This window comes from Belonocnema kinseyi, chromosome 5 (genome assembly GCF_010883055.1).
Source record: "Belonocnema kinseyi isolate 2016_QV_RU_SX_M_011 chromosome 5, B_treatae_v1, whole genome shotgun sequence".
In the NCBI taxonomy this organism is placed as follows: Eukaryota; Metazoa; Arthropoda; class Insecta; order Hymenoptera; family Cynipidae; genus Belonocnema; species Belonocnema kinseyi.
Window position 1 is genome coordinate 57,075,330 of NC_046661.1, and position 19,086 is coordinate 57,094,415.

Sequence of the window (19,086 nt, forward strand, 5' to 3'; positions counted from 1 at the left end):
ACTTCGTGAGGTTCTTCGCTTGGGGTGATTGCTAGAGAGATTGATCAGCAACCTGGGTCGGAGCAGTGTTGCGAAACGAACGTGTTATTTACTTAAATAGCAAGAGAATTCTGGATCAATCTGAAAAATCTCTATCCCTTCCACACACTACTCCTTTCCCCTATCGAGCGAGTCACACCTACCCCGAAAGGGAAATGGCTTAATGGATGGCTTAATGGCTTAATGGACGGCTTAATGGCTTAATGGACATAGGAAACAAGGGACTAGGCATGCCATTGCGGGGGTGATGCAAGGAGGGGGGAAGTCTGCCACCTTTTGATATACCCCGACAAACATGGCAGCGCCCACATGTTTATATTTTCATGCACAGTTTGTTGGCAAAAATGCTCGTGCGCATAATCAAATGGCACATCGTAAGATGGCGGCTCTGCCCACTCATGGAATTCTCTCCCCTCCCGTTAGGATGGCATGCCTAGTCTCGTCTTTCCTATGTCCATGTGGTGTAATAATAATAAGCGTTCCGTCGGTAACTTTGACAATTTTATCTGGATGCTAGCGCCACACAGTGGAAGCCCCAGACAACAACGCTTCGATGCAAGTGAGAGAGAATTTTTTTTTAAACTTCGCGCACAACATACTACTTGAGCTATTATGAATGCGCTTGAAGTCACCTTCTGCAGAAATTAATGACATTTAAAAAAATTTTTAAGCTGCAGAAAAAGTATTGTGATTACTCCGTGAGTTTCTAATGGACATTTTAACGTAGAATCCGTTTTGAACAATTTAAAAGTAGACCTTGCTGTTTTTAGAGTTTTTACGAAGGAACCGAAGGGGGACTCAGTGAGGTCTTTAAGGGTACCTTGTAGAGACTCCTGTCGGTTCCTTCGGTCCGCCAGGACTATTATTACTTTTATAGTATAATGTATACGTTTTAAATGTAATTTCAAATCAACGTTCGCCTGCAGCATTTGGTTCAGTGTTTACCCCTCAGCATTCAACGAAGTGAAGTTAGCCAGTGGTTGTAGTGAAAATACCTAATTAGGTATTTTTAGAGTTCCTCAAGGGAGAGTTCTGTCACCACTTACTCCGCTTCTGATTGGTGCCGCGAAAGCGGAATCGGATGTTTTGAAATTGGCGCGAATTCCAAGTCAGATTTAATGTTCAGGCACTGATTGAATAGTAAATAAATATAATAAAAATAATAATGTAGGTGTAATAATAAATAAGGTTTGTAAAATATATAAATTTAGAATATAAATTGGTCTATTGTGTTCCCTTCAGCACTCAACGAAGTGAAGTTAGCTGACGATAAAGTATAAATGCGGGCATCACTGATATGTGCCTATCCTTGCTAGGGTACTATATTAGACCGGAATATGCAACCGCCGTTTTGGTTCCTGGACTGTTCGCGGGAAACGGTGCGATAAGCGTGACATATATTTTAATTTAAATTAAGTTTAGAATATAAGAAAAATGGTCTGCTGCAGTGCTCCGTTTTATGAATATAGAAGCGAGGATGGATTTTAACCTTACCGTTTTTCACTAGGACGAAGAGAAGACTCTCAAAGTGGATGATAAATTGTAGACACGACAAATGGAAACTGAATTCAAATTCAAGATTATGCGAAGTAATTACTCATATTTATGACTATAGCAATATAATTCAAATATATGAGGTCTGAAGAAAATTTGTATATATAATTAAATTGCCTATAAGAATTTTCTTGATATGTTTAGACGAAATGAGATGCAGAAGAAAGTAAGGTTAGGAACCCGTTTTTCTACAGAGTGACGTACGTTAACACACGCAAATAAAAAATACGTATGATATAAAATAAATAATGTGATTATAATTTTAGCGCACGCCTATTTTTAAACTGAGGAAAATTTCGTTTACAATCATAATTTTTGCAAGAACTAGGTTTTAACAAATGTGTGGGTTACCAAATCATATAGTCTAATTTAAATATTATGTCACATGTAATTTTAATTTTAATTTATGTTTGGATAACAATGATTTAATTTAATTTTAAATAAATAATCTATATCATGTAAATGTATTTATATAATTCGATATCAAGTTGGCGATTTTGAATTTAGCGGGGAACCAAAATGGTAGCTTGCATATTCCCATCTAATATAGTACCTTATCCCTGCCACCCAGGTCTATGTGAAATGACGTGATATCAGCATTTCCGGCGGAACAGCATTGTCGCGAATGATCACGTGATCGGAGATCGACTTCTTCTTTTGTGGCCACGAGGTTTTGTGGTAAAAATTGCGTGAACGGGGTGTAAAAATCCCTCTACTTTTGTAGTTTTACAAAAATGCCCTCCAGCAACCCTCTGCCACCCAAAGAGAATGCACTGTTTAAGCGAATTTTGGTGAGTAACAGCCCGTCAAAATACTCTGTTTTGGACCCCACTCCCCGGCTACAGGCCTACATGAGCAAAGTCGTTTCCTAATAACGAAGGACTCGTTCGAAATTATAAAAAACTCCCTTGCAATCCAATCGTCACCTCGATTCGAACCAAATTTCGACCCAATCTATAAGTCGATGCGTTTCAACCGCAAACGACGTTTGCCGTTTATGTTCTACTTTTTGTCACCTGCTCCAATTTTCTAGGTTCGAATTCCGTTTTCACATCTAATCTGCAATTTGCCAAAAAATAGAATTCAAATTTTGGCTGCTGGGAATCAGGTCGTGTCGTCACGATGACCCGGTTATGGAGTGAGAACTTTTTCAGAATTTTCGAATTATTTCTAATCAGACCCAACCTTCCTCACAAGTTAAGTTAGGGATGAAATTGTTGTTGCAGTAAATATGTGGGCGGGAGCTATAATACTTTTTACGAATTTTTATCATTCATGAAATTCAAACGCTTTTTTGGTTATTGATGCATTTTATTTTATTTTTGTAATTTATCAAAATTTATTTTTAGTGATTCAGTTATTTCAAATTTGTAATAATTCGATGAAATCAATTTGTGGCAAGTTAACTAAGTGTAGGAAAGATAAAAAGTTTTTCGATGTGTGTTTTTAAAATTTCAAGGTTTTAGTGGATTTATTTGACGTTTTAAAGAACGTAATGCTATTTGTGTTTTTCGACAAAGTTTTTAATAGTGAAAATAACGTACGTATATGGAGTGACATCCTGTCAACATCAAAGTAAAAACAGACTGAGATTTAATACATTATGTTAATAAAATACCGCATAAATGAGAAGAATAAAAATTCACGTAGATGCTTATTTTTTTATTTCATCTTCTTCAGATTTTCAATACTGCAGAATTTGGTTAATTCGTAATGGAAAAATGTATCCAATCACTTTAAATGTCATTATTATAATTAAATGATGTGCAATTTTTAACCATTTCGATGTGGAACTCTTGCAAATTGTATAATTTCATGCACTTTAAAGCTCAGCTTTAAAATGTATTATTCTCATAATTTTTATACTTATTTTCATAGAACTCTTTGTTGATAAAAATAAAGTGAAAAAGATATTTGATAATGCATTTATTATTTTTCAACTGTTTTTATAATAATTTTTTTAAACGCAACTCGGTATTCGAAGGAGTTAATTACTGGAATTTTTGGTGTAAACTAGATTGCATTGGATTGCAAAATATTGCATGAGATTCTAAAACTATGGGATGATCAGCATTAGAATTAATAATAAATAAAATTGACACACAGAAATCTGAATCCCCTTGATATTTTTAAAATTTCTTAAAATGTAATAGAAATCCATATGAAAACGTTTTGGAATCTTTTGAAATTCATTATTACATTTGAAAACAATTTTAAATCCGTAAAATCTGTTAAAATGCATTTAAAGTTGTAAAATCCTCAAAAATCTTTCGGAAAATTGAAGTTTCTATAAATATTGAGCTTCTTTTATTGAATGTATGAAATCCGTAGAAATATCTTGAAATAAAATTTAATTTATTCCGTAAAGTATAAATCATTTGAAAACCCTTAATTAAACTTATTCATTACAGTTCTCTAGAAAACCCTTAAAATCCCTATCAATCTTTTAAATTCCATGACGTTTGGTGTATATTTTGAAATCCTTTAGAATCCCTGAAAATCGTTGGAAAAAGGAAAATTCCATTTTGAAAAGTATGAATAATTTCAAAGGCCTATATTATAATTTAAACTGAACATATTCATTAAAGTTCACGAAAACAAAAGTTTAAATACCTAGAAATCACTGTAATCCTTTGAGATTTTGTAATAAAATTCTTGAACATTTATAAAATTCCTTCAAACGCCTTAAAATCCCTTTTAATCTTTGGACTTGCTAGGAATCTCTTGCGATTTAGTTCAATTTATTTTCTAAAATTTATTAGAAATTCCTTGAAATCTTTTGAGACTCTATAAAATTCTTCTCAATCCCTTGACGTTTTCTATATTTCTTAAAATCATTTAGAATCCCTTGAAATCTTTGGAAAAAAGAAACATTAATTTAAGAAATTTTGCATCATTTTAAAGTACTAGAATATAATTTAAATTAGACTTTTACATTAAAGTTCTCCAAAAAAGCGTTCAAGTCCTTTGAAATCTTTGGAGATTTTATACTAAAATCCTTGAATCTTCATAAAATTATTTCAAGGAATTTTATGAAGATTCAAGGATGAAATCTTTGGAGACTCTACAAAATTCTTCTTAATCCCTTGACGTTTTCTATATTTCTTAAAATCATTTAGAATCCCTTGAAATCTTTGGAAAAAAGAAACATTAATTTAAGAAATTTTGAATCATTTTAAAGTACTAGAATATAATTTAAATCCCTTTAAATCGTTGTAATCGCTAGGAATCTCTTGCAATTTCATTTAATTACATTTATTTCCCTGTCTTTAATAGAAATCCGTTGAAATCTTTAAAAACTCTGTCAATTCGTCTTAATGCTTTACAATTTGTTATATCTCTTTAAATCTTTGGAAAAAGGAAAAATCCATTTGAAAAAGTATAAATCATATGAAAATCCTGAAATATAATTTTAATTTAACTTTTTCATTGACGTTCTCTGAAAACTCGTTTTAAATCCGTAGAAAGCTTCAAAATACCTTGATATCCTTGTAATCGCTAGAAATCCCTTGAAATATTTGACAATTCTTTTCAAAAAGTATAAATAATTTAAAACCTCTTGAAGATAATTTTAATTAAACTTGTTAATTAAATTTCTCTAAAAAATCCGTTAAAATCCCAAGAAATCTTTGAAATTCCTTCAATTTTTGTTTTATTTAATTTATTTTGCTAAGTTCACTAGAAATCCCTTGAAACACTAAAGCTTTGGAAAAGGGTAAAAATCAATTTAAAAAAGTATAAATAATTTAGAACTTTTTGAAGATAATTTAAATTAAACTTATTTATTAAATTTCTTCCGCAAAAAACGTATTTAAACCCCAAGAAATCTTTGATATCTCACAAAATCTCTTGCAATCATTGGATTTGCTAGTACTCCTTTCAAATTTTGTTTTCTTTAATTTATTTTACTAAGTTCACTATATATGACTTGACAGCTTTGAAAAACCAAAAAATCCTCGAAAATTCTTTAAAATGTTTCGAAATTCCATGAAATTCGTAGAAATATTGTTTATCTCTTTACAACCCAACGAAATCTATTAAAATTGACACAAATATTGATAAATCACATATCATCCTGTTAAAAGCCTTCAAATCCTTAGAAATCCTTTGAAAGTTGTTTCAGTCCTTTCAAATTCCTTAAAACCTTCTTATATGCTTGAAAATCTGTAAAATTCCGTGAAATTTGACGAAATTAACCGTTGAAATTACTACAATTCTTTGGAATCCTTAGTACTTTTAAATTCCTTGAAAAATCTTAAAATCCCTTGAAATATTTAAGAGTCCCTTCAAATTTAATTTAATTTAAAAAATCATTCAAATTCTTTTAATCTCTTTAAATTCTTTGGAATTTCTTAAAATTCCCGGAAATGTTTGCAAATATTAAAACTCTTCGGAATTCCCTCCAAATTTGTCGAAATTTCTTGAAATCCGTGGAAATATTTTTAAATCTCTTGAAAAATTTAAAAGCTCCTGATATGTTTAGAAAAATTTAAAACCCGTTACATTTTTATTAAATCTGACGAAAACGCTTAAAACTCAAGGAAATTCTCTGAAATTTCTTGTAATTCCTTAAAATTTGCCGAAATCCTACGTTAAATAAATAAATCATTTACGTGTACTTTCACTATTTTTTGCATCCCCTCGTACGATATTTTAACATGAATAAATTTTAATATAAATAAATTTATGTTGAAAGTTCGAGTTTAATCATTAGATAACGAGAGTGCCTGTAGGAAAGCTGATAAAATCTCGAGTTACGGAAAAAAACTTTTGCTCGAGTTTACTAAACGGTTTGGTCGGAGTTGCGTTTTGAATTTCTCTTGTCAATGACTGATCTATCGGATTAAAAGTATTACATACACTATTGCAATACTCTTCTTTTTTGAAAAATAAATACTAAGATATCGAGAAAAATAATTGTGTTAATTTATTCAGTAATATTATATTTGTACGATTTATTATTTTTGTAAACGTAATGCTAGTTGTGAGATGTTGAGTTTAGAAAGCTTAATTATCCCATAATATTAATCGAGTATATTTTATTTTTATTTGAATTTCACGAAGTATATTTTGTGAAAAAAATATTGTTTAAACAAATTTAAGGTTGTTGAAAATAAATAATAATTTATTACTTTAACGATTAGTGTATAATTGAAACTAATTTTATGTGACTAGACAATACAGTAATATTTTTGTAAAAAAAATAATTTTAGAAAAAAATTTATTTGAATAAATGAAATTTGTTTAAACAATGAAACATTCATTAAACAATGGTGGTCCATATTTTACTGAATAAATAGCAATAATTATTATTTTGAAAAATTGAGAAAAATTATTTAAACAAATTAAATTGATTGAAATTATTGAAAATTAATTAATCAATGTTAAACCTATTCTTAATTTGCTCTTTTTTAAACATAGGGATATTCTATTGTGCAAATTACACAATTTCGGATAAAAATACGATTGGTACTTTGTTGTCCTAAGTATCTATAATAGTAAATTCACAAAATAGCTATACATATCAAAAGGAAAATTTTAAGCATACCTACATGTCATTATATTTAATTGAATTTTTCACAGTGAGTGTCCCGTATCTCATTTATAATTTATAACGATTTTTAACATAAAGAAAAATGTTCATAAATATATTTGTTATTTAATAAACACTTGTAATTTAACGTCGTGTTGGGAAGAACTAACTGATGCTACATCATCAATCCGCTTGCTGACATTCTACCCGGAATTTTTAGGGCTATGTTCATAACCAACAACGAAACTAGAACGGGTTTAGATGGAATGAACAGACCATTTTTTCACTAAATATTTTTGCAAGGAAGTTTCCTCTATTAATTAGTTTCATTTTGAAAAATGTTACATACGTTTTCAAAGCAATCATCTTTTTATTTTTTGTATTTAAAAAAATGCACACGTGCTAACTTGTGTAAATTTCAAAATTCAATCCCCAGGGAATTTCAAGCTTTGGCCGCCGCGGGCGCTGCCTGTCATATCCGGTTAATATCAAGGCCATGTCCTTACCCAATAGGAAAATCATTGTAAACCTTCACTGAATTTTCTATAATATTTTTTTGTAAGGGAGATTACAAGGTATTTTAAAAGATTTAATGGGATTGCTTGAGATTGCAGAGTGTACACCAGATTGCAGGAGTAATTAACCCCTCGATTAACCATATTTTTTTAGAAGCGCAATACAAAAAATAAACAATATTATAAAAAAGTGTTATTACGATTTTTTAGTTTTAAGTCTAAATATTTATTCTTTAAGATCTGTCAAAGATTAGTCCGAAATTTTTTAAATAATCAGGTTTGCTTTAGGTCATCGAATTCGGAAGTCAGGGAATTTTCGATAACAAAAAATTGAAATTCATAAAATGACGCATGACTGTTGTAACCAAAAGCGTTTTAGATAAATTTGGAAACAAACCCTTTTTTGCGGTAACGAAAATTGGTAACGGTTAGAAAAATGTCAAGGAATTTCGAAATTGGGATTTATTAAGAACAATTACGTAATTGGCTGTTTCAACGTTTTGGTTAAAGCTTAGAAAACTATGGAAGACTATGACCATGTGAGCGTAACCTCAACAATTTTTTTACATTTTTTTCAAAACCAACTTACATCGACACGAAACGCGAAATTGAGTTGAAATTTTTTAGAAATTAAATAAAAAAACACTAAGAAACGTTTGTTTGGCCCTACATAAGTTGGATTTGAAAAAAATGTGAAAAAATTGTTGACGTAACGTTCACATGATCTTAACGAGAAAGACTTCATACGAAAGTGAAGTATTTTTGAAAGGATTAGACTGTTTTGTAGCTTGGAAACCCCGTGAAAAGTATGAAATTGAGCAAAAAGTTATTTCTAGAAAAACTGTACATAAATGAAATTTTGAAAATGTTTGAAACCTAATATAGTATGTATATTTACTTCACCAAGAATAATAAAATGCTACTAGTTTCTTTTATAGGCCACTTATTTCTAAAATTTGTCTCTGAAATTTTAAGAAATTGAACTACAATTTTGAAATTGAAATTCTGAAGATTATAGTATATAAATTTCTTAATTTTTGTATGTAAAAGCCTCTGATTATTTTCTTGCTAAGAGTAATTCGAAATTCTACTAGGGGCATATTTTACGTTTTACAGTATGTAAATAAATATAAAGAAATAAATGTACTCTTCTGTAAATCCTAATGCGTTTTCGATGGGTGGATCGTAATGAACAACCGGGATGTGCATAGGGCAGTTCTGGAATAGAAAAAAAACAGATCAGCCTCTCAAATGTTTTCACTCTCTCTAAAGTCCATTTCCCTTGTCCCCACTGTGTTATCGGTCCATTTCCATTTGTCGATGGTTTCACCACTATGATGAATTCATAATAGATTCTAGAATGTAAAATAACTCTCCTTGACCTGACTTTACAGAGATGTTACGAACATAAACAGTATAAAAATGGGTTGAAGTTCGCGAAACAAATCTTGTCGAACCCGAAGTTCAGCGAACATGGGGAGACACTTGCGATGAAGGGTCTCACTCTGAACTGCTTGGGCCGCAAGGAAGAAGCGTATGATCATGTACGACGTGGACTCAGGAACGATCTGCAGTCCCACGTTTGCTGGCACGTCTACGGTTTGCTGCAGCGATCGGACAAAAAATACGACGAAGCTATTAAGTGCTATCGAAACGCTCTCAAATGGGACAAGGACAACATTCAGATCCTTCGAGATCTGTCCTTATTGCAAATCCAGATGAGGGACCTGGATGGTTACAAGGTTCATCATCTTTATATTGGATTCAAAAGTTAATGCAATTATAATAAAAGTTTTTTCTTGTTTTATTATTAATTTGTATCTTTTGTAGGACACGAGGTATCAGTTATTTATGTTGAGACCCACCCAGCGAGCTTCTTGGATTGGATTCGCAATTTCTTATCACTTGCTCAGAGACTACGAGATGGCTTTAAAGATTCTTGACACGTTTCGAAATTCTCCCATGGTAAATTGTTCAAATTATACAGTCAAATTTGTATAGATTTTTTACAATTACATTTTTATTCCATTCACTTGAATTATTTCAAATTTGCCAGGAATTATCCTAAATTCATCTCGGAACATTTATACATTTTATCGAATTTTCTTGTATTCCCGTGAATTCTCCCAAATTCACTTGCAATTTTACTTAACTTTTTTAATTATGAAATCATTCAATAAAATTGTGTTTACATGTTAAAGTTCAGTACTCTTGATTTACATTTAATTCTTCTAAGTTCACCTCCAATTTTAAATCCATTTCGACTGTTTGTTTGTTGTTTAGATTTGCTACGATTATGAGCACAGCGAGTTGCTGCTTTATCAGAACATGTTGATCCAAGAGTCAGGAGAATGTGAACAGGCCTTGAGACACCTCGACAAATACAGTGATCAGATTTGTGATAAAATCACAGTAAAAGAAACCTACGGTAAATACAAAATGACAACGAAACAATAATTAAAGTGGTAAAAAAATACTATTGCAATTCCTAACAGGCAAGCTGAGGCTGGAACTGGGACACTTTGCGGAAGCAGCCCAAGTTTTCAAGGAGCTATTGAACATAAATCCCGAAAATACAATCTACTACACTAGGTTAGCGGAAGCCCAAAGACACACTTGTCCTGAAGAGACACTACAAATGCTTAAACTTTACGAAGATCTGTTTCCTCGAGCGCTGGCGCCGCGTCGTCTACAGTTGAATTATGCTTCTGGGGAAGAGTTCGAGATATTTGTTGATAAATATTTACGGAGAGGTGCGTTAATTCTCTTCAAAAAATGCAGAATTATATTGGTCTCTAGAATTACTTGAATATAAATCTGCTATGTGAAAATTTAGGTCTGCACAAGGGAGTTCCACCGTTGTTTGTGAACCTTCGGTCCCTATATGCGGATAAGGAGAAGGTAAAAACTATAGAGTCGTTAGCCCTTAGCTATAAGGAAGCTTTGAAAACTCACGGACACTTCAGCGGTCAGGACAAGGACAATGTGAGGGAGCCAGCTTCGGCTCTTTTGTGGACATATTATTACTTGGCCCAGCATTACGACTATCTGGGACAAACGAAGAAAGCGTTGGAGGAAATCAATGCTGCTATCGATCACACACCCACGCTAATTGAGCTTTTCGTTACTAAAGGTCGAATCTATAAGGTACATTGATTTACAACCGCAATTGAAGTATTTCACTGAATATGCGAATCACCCAGGAAAAAAGAAACGATCGGACGATAGCTTTGGAGAATTGGTAGCTAAATTTTCAACAAAGTACTTGCATCTTGAACCAAAAACGATTAAATTTCCACTAATTGATATCAATTTTCTGGGACGCCTGAAAAATATTGGTTAATTTGCCGATCATAGGGAAATTTGCGAATTACAGTGAACTCTCTTATTTCAAGACCTACTTATTTCATTGCTTACGTACTTTAAGTCCCCTCGTGCTGGGATATTTTAAATGGCGCAGTTCCGTCAGCTCCCGCCACGGTCCCTGTACGGTGACTCCCGCGTCAGTGGCCGGCCAATTAAAAAAAGACTCAAAGAGCGGGAAACCCTCGTGGTTTGGAATTGATAAGTGTACGAATAGTAATATTTTTCAAGTGTAAAATGTATTTTCTCGGGCGTGTTCCATTCTTTTGTTGATTGACTAGCTTTCAGTGTTACGAAATAAACTTAAATATCCTAAATTTCAGGTTAGTGTATCACATCAATTTGATCAGAATCGGGTAATCTAACCTCAAATTTCGGATAATAGTTGGTGGTATTTCGTGAAACTGAAAAGTCTTGAATCGATAAAAGAATGAAACAGAATTGCGAAATAGCATTCTACAATTGAACAATATTTATATTCAGACATTGACAACTTTCAATTTTAGAATATTTTCTACAAGAAGGCGTATGCATTCCTACAATCTAGATTCTAGAATCTAGATCAGGGCTCACCGGAAGGCAGTCATTGACTGCATTGACTGCCAAGAGACTTGGTCAAACTGGTCCTAATAAATCTTGTCGTTCGACTGGTTCCTAGCCCTTCACGGTCATTATAGAGTAGAGTTTACATTCTTCAAAATAAAGAAGAAGGGATTTTGGCGGCCGTCGTTTTTCTTTATTCTTTTGTGAATTTTAATTCAAAGCTCTCCAAATTTTTCCACCTTTTTAAAGCTTTTATTTGAGGTTTAATATGCAGACAAATTTTATTCACTGTGTAAATTAAAAATGAAATTGAAATTGGACATGAATTGTACTGTAAATTCGAGTGCAAAAGTTCAGACCCCCCGGCGTGAATGACGGCGAGACGTAATTTACCCCGACTGTAACCCTTCGCACGATTCCTGAAAAATGAAGAAAAAAATGACAGAAAAACTTGGTGGCAGTCATAAACTTGTCGTGGCAGCCAGCACCTGCTTGAAGTGGTGAGCCCTGAACTATGCTAACCTTCCTGACATTTCCACATATACTTTCATGATCGTAACTTCATACTTCAATACTCAATATTCCGTGAAATATTTAAGTCGTTTTTTTATTCTATCATATTGATTTTTAGTTGGTAAATCGTACTATTTCAGAGAAATGTTACATTTTTTACGTCGTATGTCAATACAAACACTTGGAAAAACACTGAAATGCATGATGCAGAAAATGCAAGGAAGAAAACATGCCTTGAAATTCTAAAATATTTACGTTTTGTTGAATAAGAAAATTAAAATCATGAATAAGACACTTTTATGTGATAACATATTTTTTGAACTATTTATCTATAAATAAAACAATGTTTTAATTGTTTATATTCGAGCGTTAGAATTTTAATTGATCAATGAAACGAAATTTTAGTTTCTTAATTAAAGTGTTAAATTTTTATTTATCAGTAACAATTGAACAATTATTAGTTTGAAACGAATTAAAATAATTTTACTTCTAATTAAATACATTTTTGGTTAAAGAAATTTTGAATCATTTAATTTTTCTATCTTAAAAATGCTTCAAATATTGTATAATTTTTAACATTTACAAATTTATTGTTTGATTGTTTAATTTAAAGCTTTAAAATGATAACATGAATTTCTATTTGTTCACTTTAAACCTTTGAAATGTTAAATTTATAAAAGCTTACTATACAAAATTTTGGCAGTTTGGTGGCATTTATTTAAAATTATTCACTTGAAAAGTTTCAGAAGATTTTATTTTGTAAATTATTAAGCGTTTAAATACATAAATTTTGAATTTGAAAAATGGTTAGGATTCAATCTTGCAATCTTTATTTAAAGCCTGACTGGATTTTCGTTACTTGAACTTGTTTTGTATCTTAAACTTGAAATTTTACAAATAATAACGTTTATTAATAAAAATTATAGAAAAATTTTGCGAATTACGCAACATTTGTACATTGTAAAAAAATTTGTCAAGAGTTACATCGCTGGGCGATATCAAAAAGGGAACTTTGTGTGTCGGAGTAGGTTTATGAAATTACTCACAAAAAAGTAAAATTCAATTCTTGAAAAAATGAAGTAAAATAGGGTAAGGTGGGGCGAGATGAGCATAGTTGTCCTTTTCAAGCTAGTATTTAAAATCTGCCAATTCATTGCTTGAAAGTAAAACGTTATATATATGCTACAAACATTTTTATTAAAATTTTTCCACGATAAAACTAACTTAAAAAGTATATGTGGGATTAGAAACGAAAATAAAGAACTAGTGGGCTTCGCTCATATCGCCTCATGCGTGGGCCGGGATGAACCAGGCACTCGGGCGGAATGGGCCACTTAATTAAATGACTCATTACATATTAGTTATAAGTAAGACTATTGTTAAGTTAGAGTATTTTAAAACGAAAACATATCTTACATATATTTTCCTAAATTATAAGAAAAATTTAAAGTATTTAACTTGAAAATGATGCAATACTCAACCATAACTTCTACCGTAACTAACACTACAAAGAGTAAATGCAAAACCGATTTATGTCCATATATCTTTTAATAATTGGATTGCAGAAATAAATATAGCAATTGTTCGACTTCGCAGTAGAAGTTAAATTCTACAATACGAAAAATCCTAAATACTAGACTGGTCAATTACAATTACTACATGACACTGAAAAAAATGTTTGCCGTATTTTTCAACAACAGTCATGTTTTTCTGATTTTTATAGCATTTTACGAGCTTTCAAACAAAGTTACTTAAGAAATACACCAGAAAAACAGTGCTCTCTTCTGGTTGATAGCAACTCATATTATTTTCTAATACAGACCTATAAAAGTGCTGCTTTCATAATTTTTCTGAGCATTTTTGTCTACAAGATTACTTTTTTTTGTACGCTTACAACATAATTAACACCCCGCAAAATCTGATAATATGAAACATTGCATCCTAACCTACTGACTGCTACACAATGAGGTTAGGTTAATGCACAGGAAGAGGTGGCTCATTCCGCCCTATGACACTTTTTAGTCAAATCAAAATTTCATACCTATTTCGCTTTTACAATTATATATAAATCTGTTGAAAACTTAAGGTTTAATAAATAAGCTATCTAAATAACCACTGGAAAAACATCTAATATGTGATTTTGTGTGATTCTTGACATTTATAAACAAATTGTTGGTCCCATGGAGAGCGAAGACACACAAGTCGGACACGTTGCCACCTATCTAAAATACATAAGATACTATAGATTTTTTGTTTGAAATTCATATTCCGTAACAAAAATATGAAATATGCATTTTGAATAGCTGCATTTATTCCATACCGATAGCAGAAAATGTAAAAGTCAAAATAGGAATTGCTAGAATTGTTTCTATTGTTGTTTGAAAGCTGTCAAAAAAGTTGAATGTAGTCAATTTCCTCGCATTAACAACCAAATGCTAAAAAATTAGACGAACTAATCGATAAACAACAAAAACGACTGAATTTTCCTTTCTGAATGTAAACTTCGCACGATGGAATGTGTAATTTTATTCGTATATTGGGAATGGTTTAACTGCGATACGCCACAAGGTGACAAAAATCCGAACTAGATATAATAGGTAGGATTGTAAAGATGCGATTTAATTTGGGCATAAAAGTGTTTTAATAATTATTTTTTTGAGTTTTAGGTATTTATTGGATAATTAAAATAAGTCTTTATCGGAAACAAAGGGTTTTAGATGTAATTTACGTATTATACAGTGAAAAAAATACATTTTTGGACAGAAATATTTTTGTAACAAAAAAAAATTGTTCTATTTATTGTGATTTCCAAAAGATTATAAACTTAAGTCGACTTATTTTAAAGCAAAAATAAACTCAAGTACATTTTTGTTAATTTATATATGAAATATTTACTATTTAAATATCCGATCTAAAAGTTAGCTTACAATTCGTATTTAAATTATAATCGTCTATTATTCGTATTCTTTGCATAATCTCGATAAAATTTATCGCTACATACATTAATTGAAGTTTATTTAAGTTTATAATGCATTGAACCTTACATGAAATATTGAAATAATGGCTTTTCTTTTTAAACCTTCACAAAAATGTGTTTTTTCATTGTACACAATGGGAATTCTGTCTAAAACTGTTTGTTTTTAGTATTCAATAATTGTTTTCTACTTCACAAAACAATCGTAAACACACTTTTACAAAGTAACAAACACATTCGTTTTTAAAGAAGATTCAAATATTTTATAAAAAATTGTATAAAAAACAAAAAAATTATTATTTGAAAAAGCTTCAGAATTTTTAACAGTTTTGGATTAAAATTTTTTTTCTTCGGACATTAGTATTTTTAGTTAAAAAAAATTATTTTAAAAAAGATTCACAATTTCTAACAATTTTAGGTTATATTAGCGTTTGAACATTTTTCGATACGTTCAGTGTTTTTCGTTGAAAGTTGGTACTTTCAACAACAACAACAAATATTTTAAAGAAGATCATAAGTTTTTAAGAATTCTAAGTTATGATGGTTATTTATTTTTCTTAAATAACAAAATTGATAAGTCTGAAAAATTTCGGGTTTTGTTAGTGTTTTTCGTATTAAATTGAAATTTGAATTTAAAAAATCATATATTTCGAAGAAGATTCATAATTTTTGAACAAGTTTAGGTTACGTTTGAATATTGCAAAGAAAATTGGCATCTTCAAACAAAAATTATTAGAATCTGAACAAGGTTTAGAATCTTCTAACAATTTTGATTTATGTTTGTGTTTTTGGCTGAAAATCGGTATTTTGATTTAAGGCCATGTGATGAGTGGGTCACGTGACCAGATTCCTACCTTACCGCCACTTTTTTATTTCCCAACTTATGATCACACGAAACGCCACATCGAGTTGAAAATGTGGGATACTAAACAAGGAGCACTAAGAATGGTGGGTCTGGTACAAAATTTGTATAGTTATAAAGACACTTTTTTGTTGTAAATAATTTTTTTTTTTTTGCTTTTTTCATAATTATCCAAATTTAGGACCCGACCCACCTTTCTTAGTGCTTTTTATTTATTATCCCAAATTTTCAACTCGATTTGACGCTTCGTGTAAAAATAAGTTGGGAAATAAAAAAAGTAAGGGTAAGGTAGGAATCTGGTCACGTGACCCACTCATCATATGGCCGTAAAAGGAAAATATATTACAAAGAAGAAGAGGAACTTTGGAATAATTTAAGGTTATGTTTAAATAAGATTCATAATATAAGATTGATCAGGTTATCATTCAGTCGTTAGATTGACGATTTTTGTTTAACTTTCGGTTTTCTTGTAATTTTATACCAGAAATAGTTATATATTTCAGAGAATATTTCCTATTTTTGAAAATTTTTAAGTTATGTTGTAATATGTTTAGGTTACGCTAAAATTTTCTATCGATAACAAAGTTATTTTAAACAAAAACCATGAGTTTCAATAGAAGATTTACCATTTAAACAATAATATATATATATATATATTCATTCCGAAATTAAGATATCTATTTTCATCAATTATAAAAATTGTTGTCCTGTTCTGTTATGAGAGATATCATGTATATACTTTGCAAAAAAAAATAATTTTTTTGATATTAATTTCAAAATTAGTGAGAAAAAAAAACAATAATCGTGGCAACTATTAAGTGCCTGAACTTCACATTTTTAGCTTTAATTTTAAGGGCATGTGATACTTAGAAAATTGTCGATTTTACCAGTTTTAGGTTCCCCCGGCTTTTTTTCTAGAATAATACATACTTTTTCTTAAAAATTTGGGAAATGACAGCGAACATGCTAACGGACGTCCCCACACTCTTTTTTTTTGTGTTTTTTATCAAAAAAATTTTGATATTGCTAACAACGTGCGTGTATCTTTCGAAGTTATGTGTGTTACAATTCACCCGAGCGTTACTTCCATATACACAATATTTTTGGCCGAAAACTTTAGACTTACAAATAAACATAGTAACTAATCTCCCGGAACTAACCTCGTTTGCAAGCAATCAAACAAGTTTATTTCATAAATAATTTCCAGATTATCGGAAAGGCAGAAATGAACAATGACGTAACCTCAAAATAATGCATATGCAAAAAGAGTCCGAGGACGTCCGTTATGATATTTTATAGCATCTCCAAATTCAGTTTTTAAAATTTTTCATTTTTGTGGAAAAAAAGCCGGGGAAACTGTAAGTATCACATGCCCTTAAAAGTTTCGAATTGAAAAGAGTTCCACTTTGACTGCTCTAATAGTGCTTCACATTCAACACCAAACACTGCACTGGTAAACGCCACAACAAAAATATAATAATTAACCAGTGTAAAGAAATAACTTTCAAAATTTAAAATTAATTTTGCGGATTTACTAAGACTTCAAACCGATTCAAATGTTCTAATTGTTTCTTCGTTTCTGGCCAAGAAATTTGTTTTAAATTCGAAATTTAATGTTGAAAAAATGGGTAGCCTGCTTGATAATTCGTCTCTGTTAACTCGCTCCCACATATCGTCAACTGATGTTGATTATCACACAATAATAATTGCCCGTTTACATTGATAAGAATTTAGCATCATCCAATGACAAACGTTATAATTCTAATGCTTACCTTTATTAACGATTATGTCATTTTCTGTATAAATTCTTAAACAGCACGCAGGAGATGTCCAGGAAGCGTATAAATGGCTGGACGAGGCGCAGGGTCTTGATACCGCGGATCGCTACATAAATTCAAAATGTGCCAAGTACATGCTACGTGCAAATCTCGTGAAAGAAGCTGAAGAAACTTGTGGAAAGTTCACAAGGGAAGGTGTCCTTGCTATGGAAAATTTGAATGAAATGCAGTGTATGTGGATTCAAACAGAAGCCGCCTATGCGTACAAACGTTTAGGAAAGTACGGAGAATCGCTCAAGAAGTGCCACGAGGTCGACAGGGTAAATATTCATATAATTGGAAATCTAAATTTTTCTGTATTATTCCCTTACCTAAAAATTGGAGATCCAAATTTCTATAAATATTAACAGAAGTATTCGTCAAAAATTCGATATCTGGGAAAGATACTTCATAAATATTGTCACTCAAATTAAAAACTAGAATTCAATCTATTGACGAAGTATAGTCATGAATAGAAACTGAAAATTCTTTTTAAATTTGACACATCTTAAGCTTGTTCTCAAAACACCTGCGACTTTGAAGAATAATTTCTCATGGCGGCACTGCGCTAGAGTTCAACTTGAAAAATAATATTAAGCAGGTGAAATAAGAAAAATAACATAACGCAGATAAAATAACAAAAAATGAGATAAAGTACTTTATTTTGTTTTGAATAATTTTCACATCAATTAACTACTGTAAGTAATATTCAAACACAAAAATATTGTCTTTTTGTCAAATAATATTGTCAAATAAGTCTTTTTGTTATCTACCACAACTTGTAATCAATATTTCTAATACTGTACAATATGGCTTTGAATTTGTTATATCCTCTTGAATTTTAATTGAATTAATCTGCTTAACAAACTAGACTTTCATTTTGAGATCCTAAAACAGTGTATCAATGGCTTATTTATTTTGTCAAGTCATTTAAAAGTTAGTTGAATTTTAATCAAAATAATTAAATTTTCAGTTAAAAAAATCTAATTTTTTACTTTAAAAAATTAGAATGACCAATTTCCAACTAAAAGTATGAATCTTCAAATAAAAAAAAGAACTTTCAAGAAAGTCGAATTAATAATGCCATAAGATAAACATAAAAAAACTAAAGCAGATTAAACTCCAACCAAGTAGTTCCATTTTTAACGAAAAAATAGATTTTGTTTGTACCAAAAAAGACGAATTTTTACCATAATACAAACATTTCCAATCAAGCTGTTTAATTTTTGAGCCGAAAATACGAAATTTCTATAAAACAGTTGAATTGTCAACCCCCGATTATTGTTTTTCAACCAATCGGTTTAATTTTCAATTAAGAATATTAATTTTTAACAAAACAAAAATCTCAATTACATTGGATCAAATTGATCCCT

At 30.8% G+C, this 19,086-nt stretch overlaps 1 protein-coding gene across 2 annotated transcripts in view; it reads left to right on the forward strand.

Moving 5' to 3' along the window:
• The first annotated feature begins 2,218 nt into the window (after window positions 1-2,218).
• LOC117172922 (N-alpha-acetyltransferase 15, NatA auxiliary subunit) overlaps window positions 2,219-19,086 on the forward strand; it is a 171,089-nt gene continuing 154,221 nt past the window's right edge. Inside the window, exons 1-7 of one of the 2 annotated variants that reach the window (XM_033361218.1) lie at window positions 2,219-2,384; window positions 9,036-9,383; window positions 9,472-9,606; window positions 9,925-10,069; window positions 10,137-10,394; window positions 10,478-10,788; window positions 17,713-17,994. In XM_033361218.1, the coding sequence (XP_033217109.1) occupies window positions 2,328-2,384; window positions 9,036-9,383; window positions 9,472-9,606; window positions 9,925-10,069; window positions 10,137-10,394; window positions 10,478-10,788; window positions 17,713-17,994 (1,536 nt within the window). In that variant the 5' untranslated portion in view covers window positions 2,219-2,327. The remainder of the gene's footprint in view (window positions 2,385-9,035; window positions 9,384-9,471; window positions 9,607-9,924; window positions 10,070-10,136; window positions 10,395-10,477; window positions 10,789-17,712; window positions 17,995-19,086) is intronic. The other variant, XM_033361219.1, reaches the window with a different exon arrangement.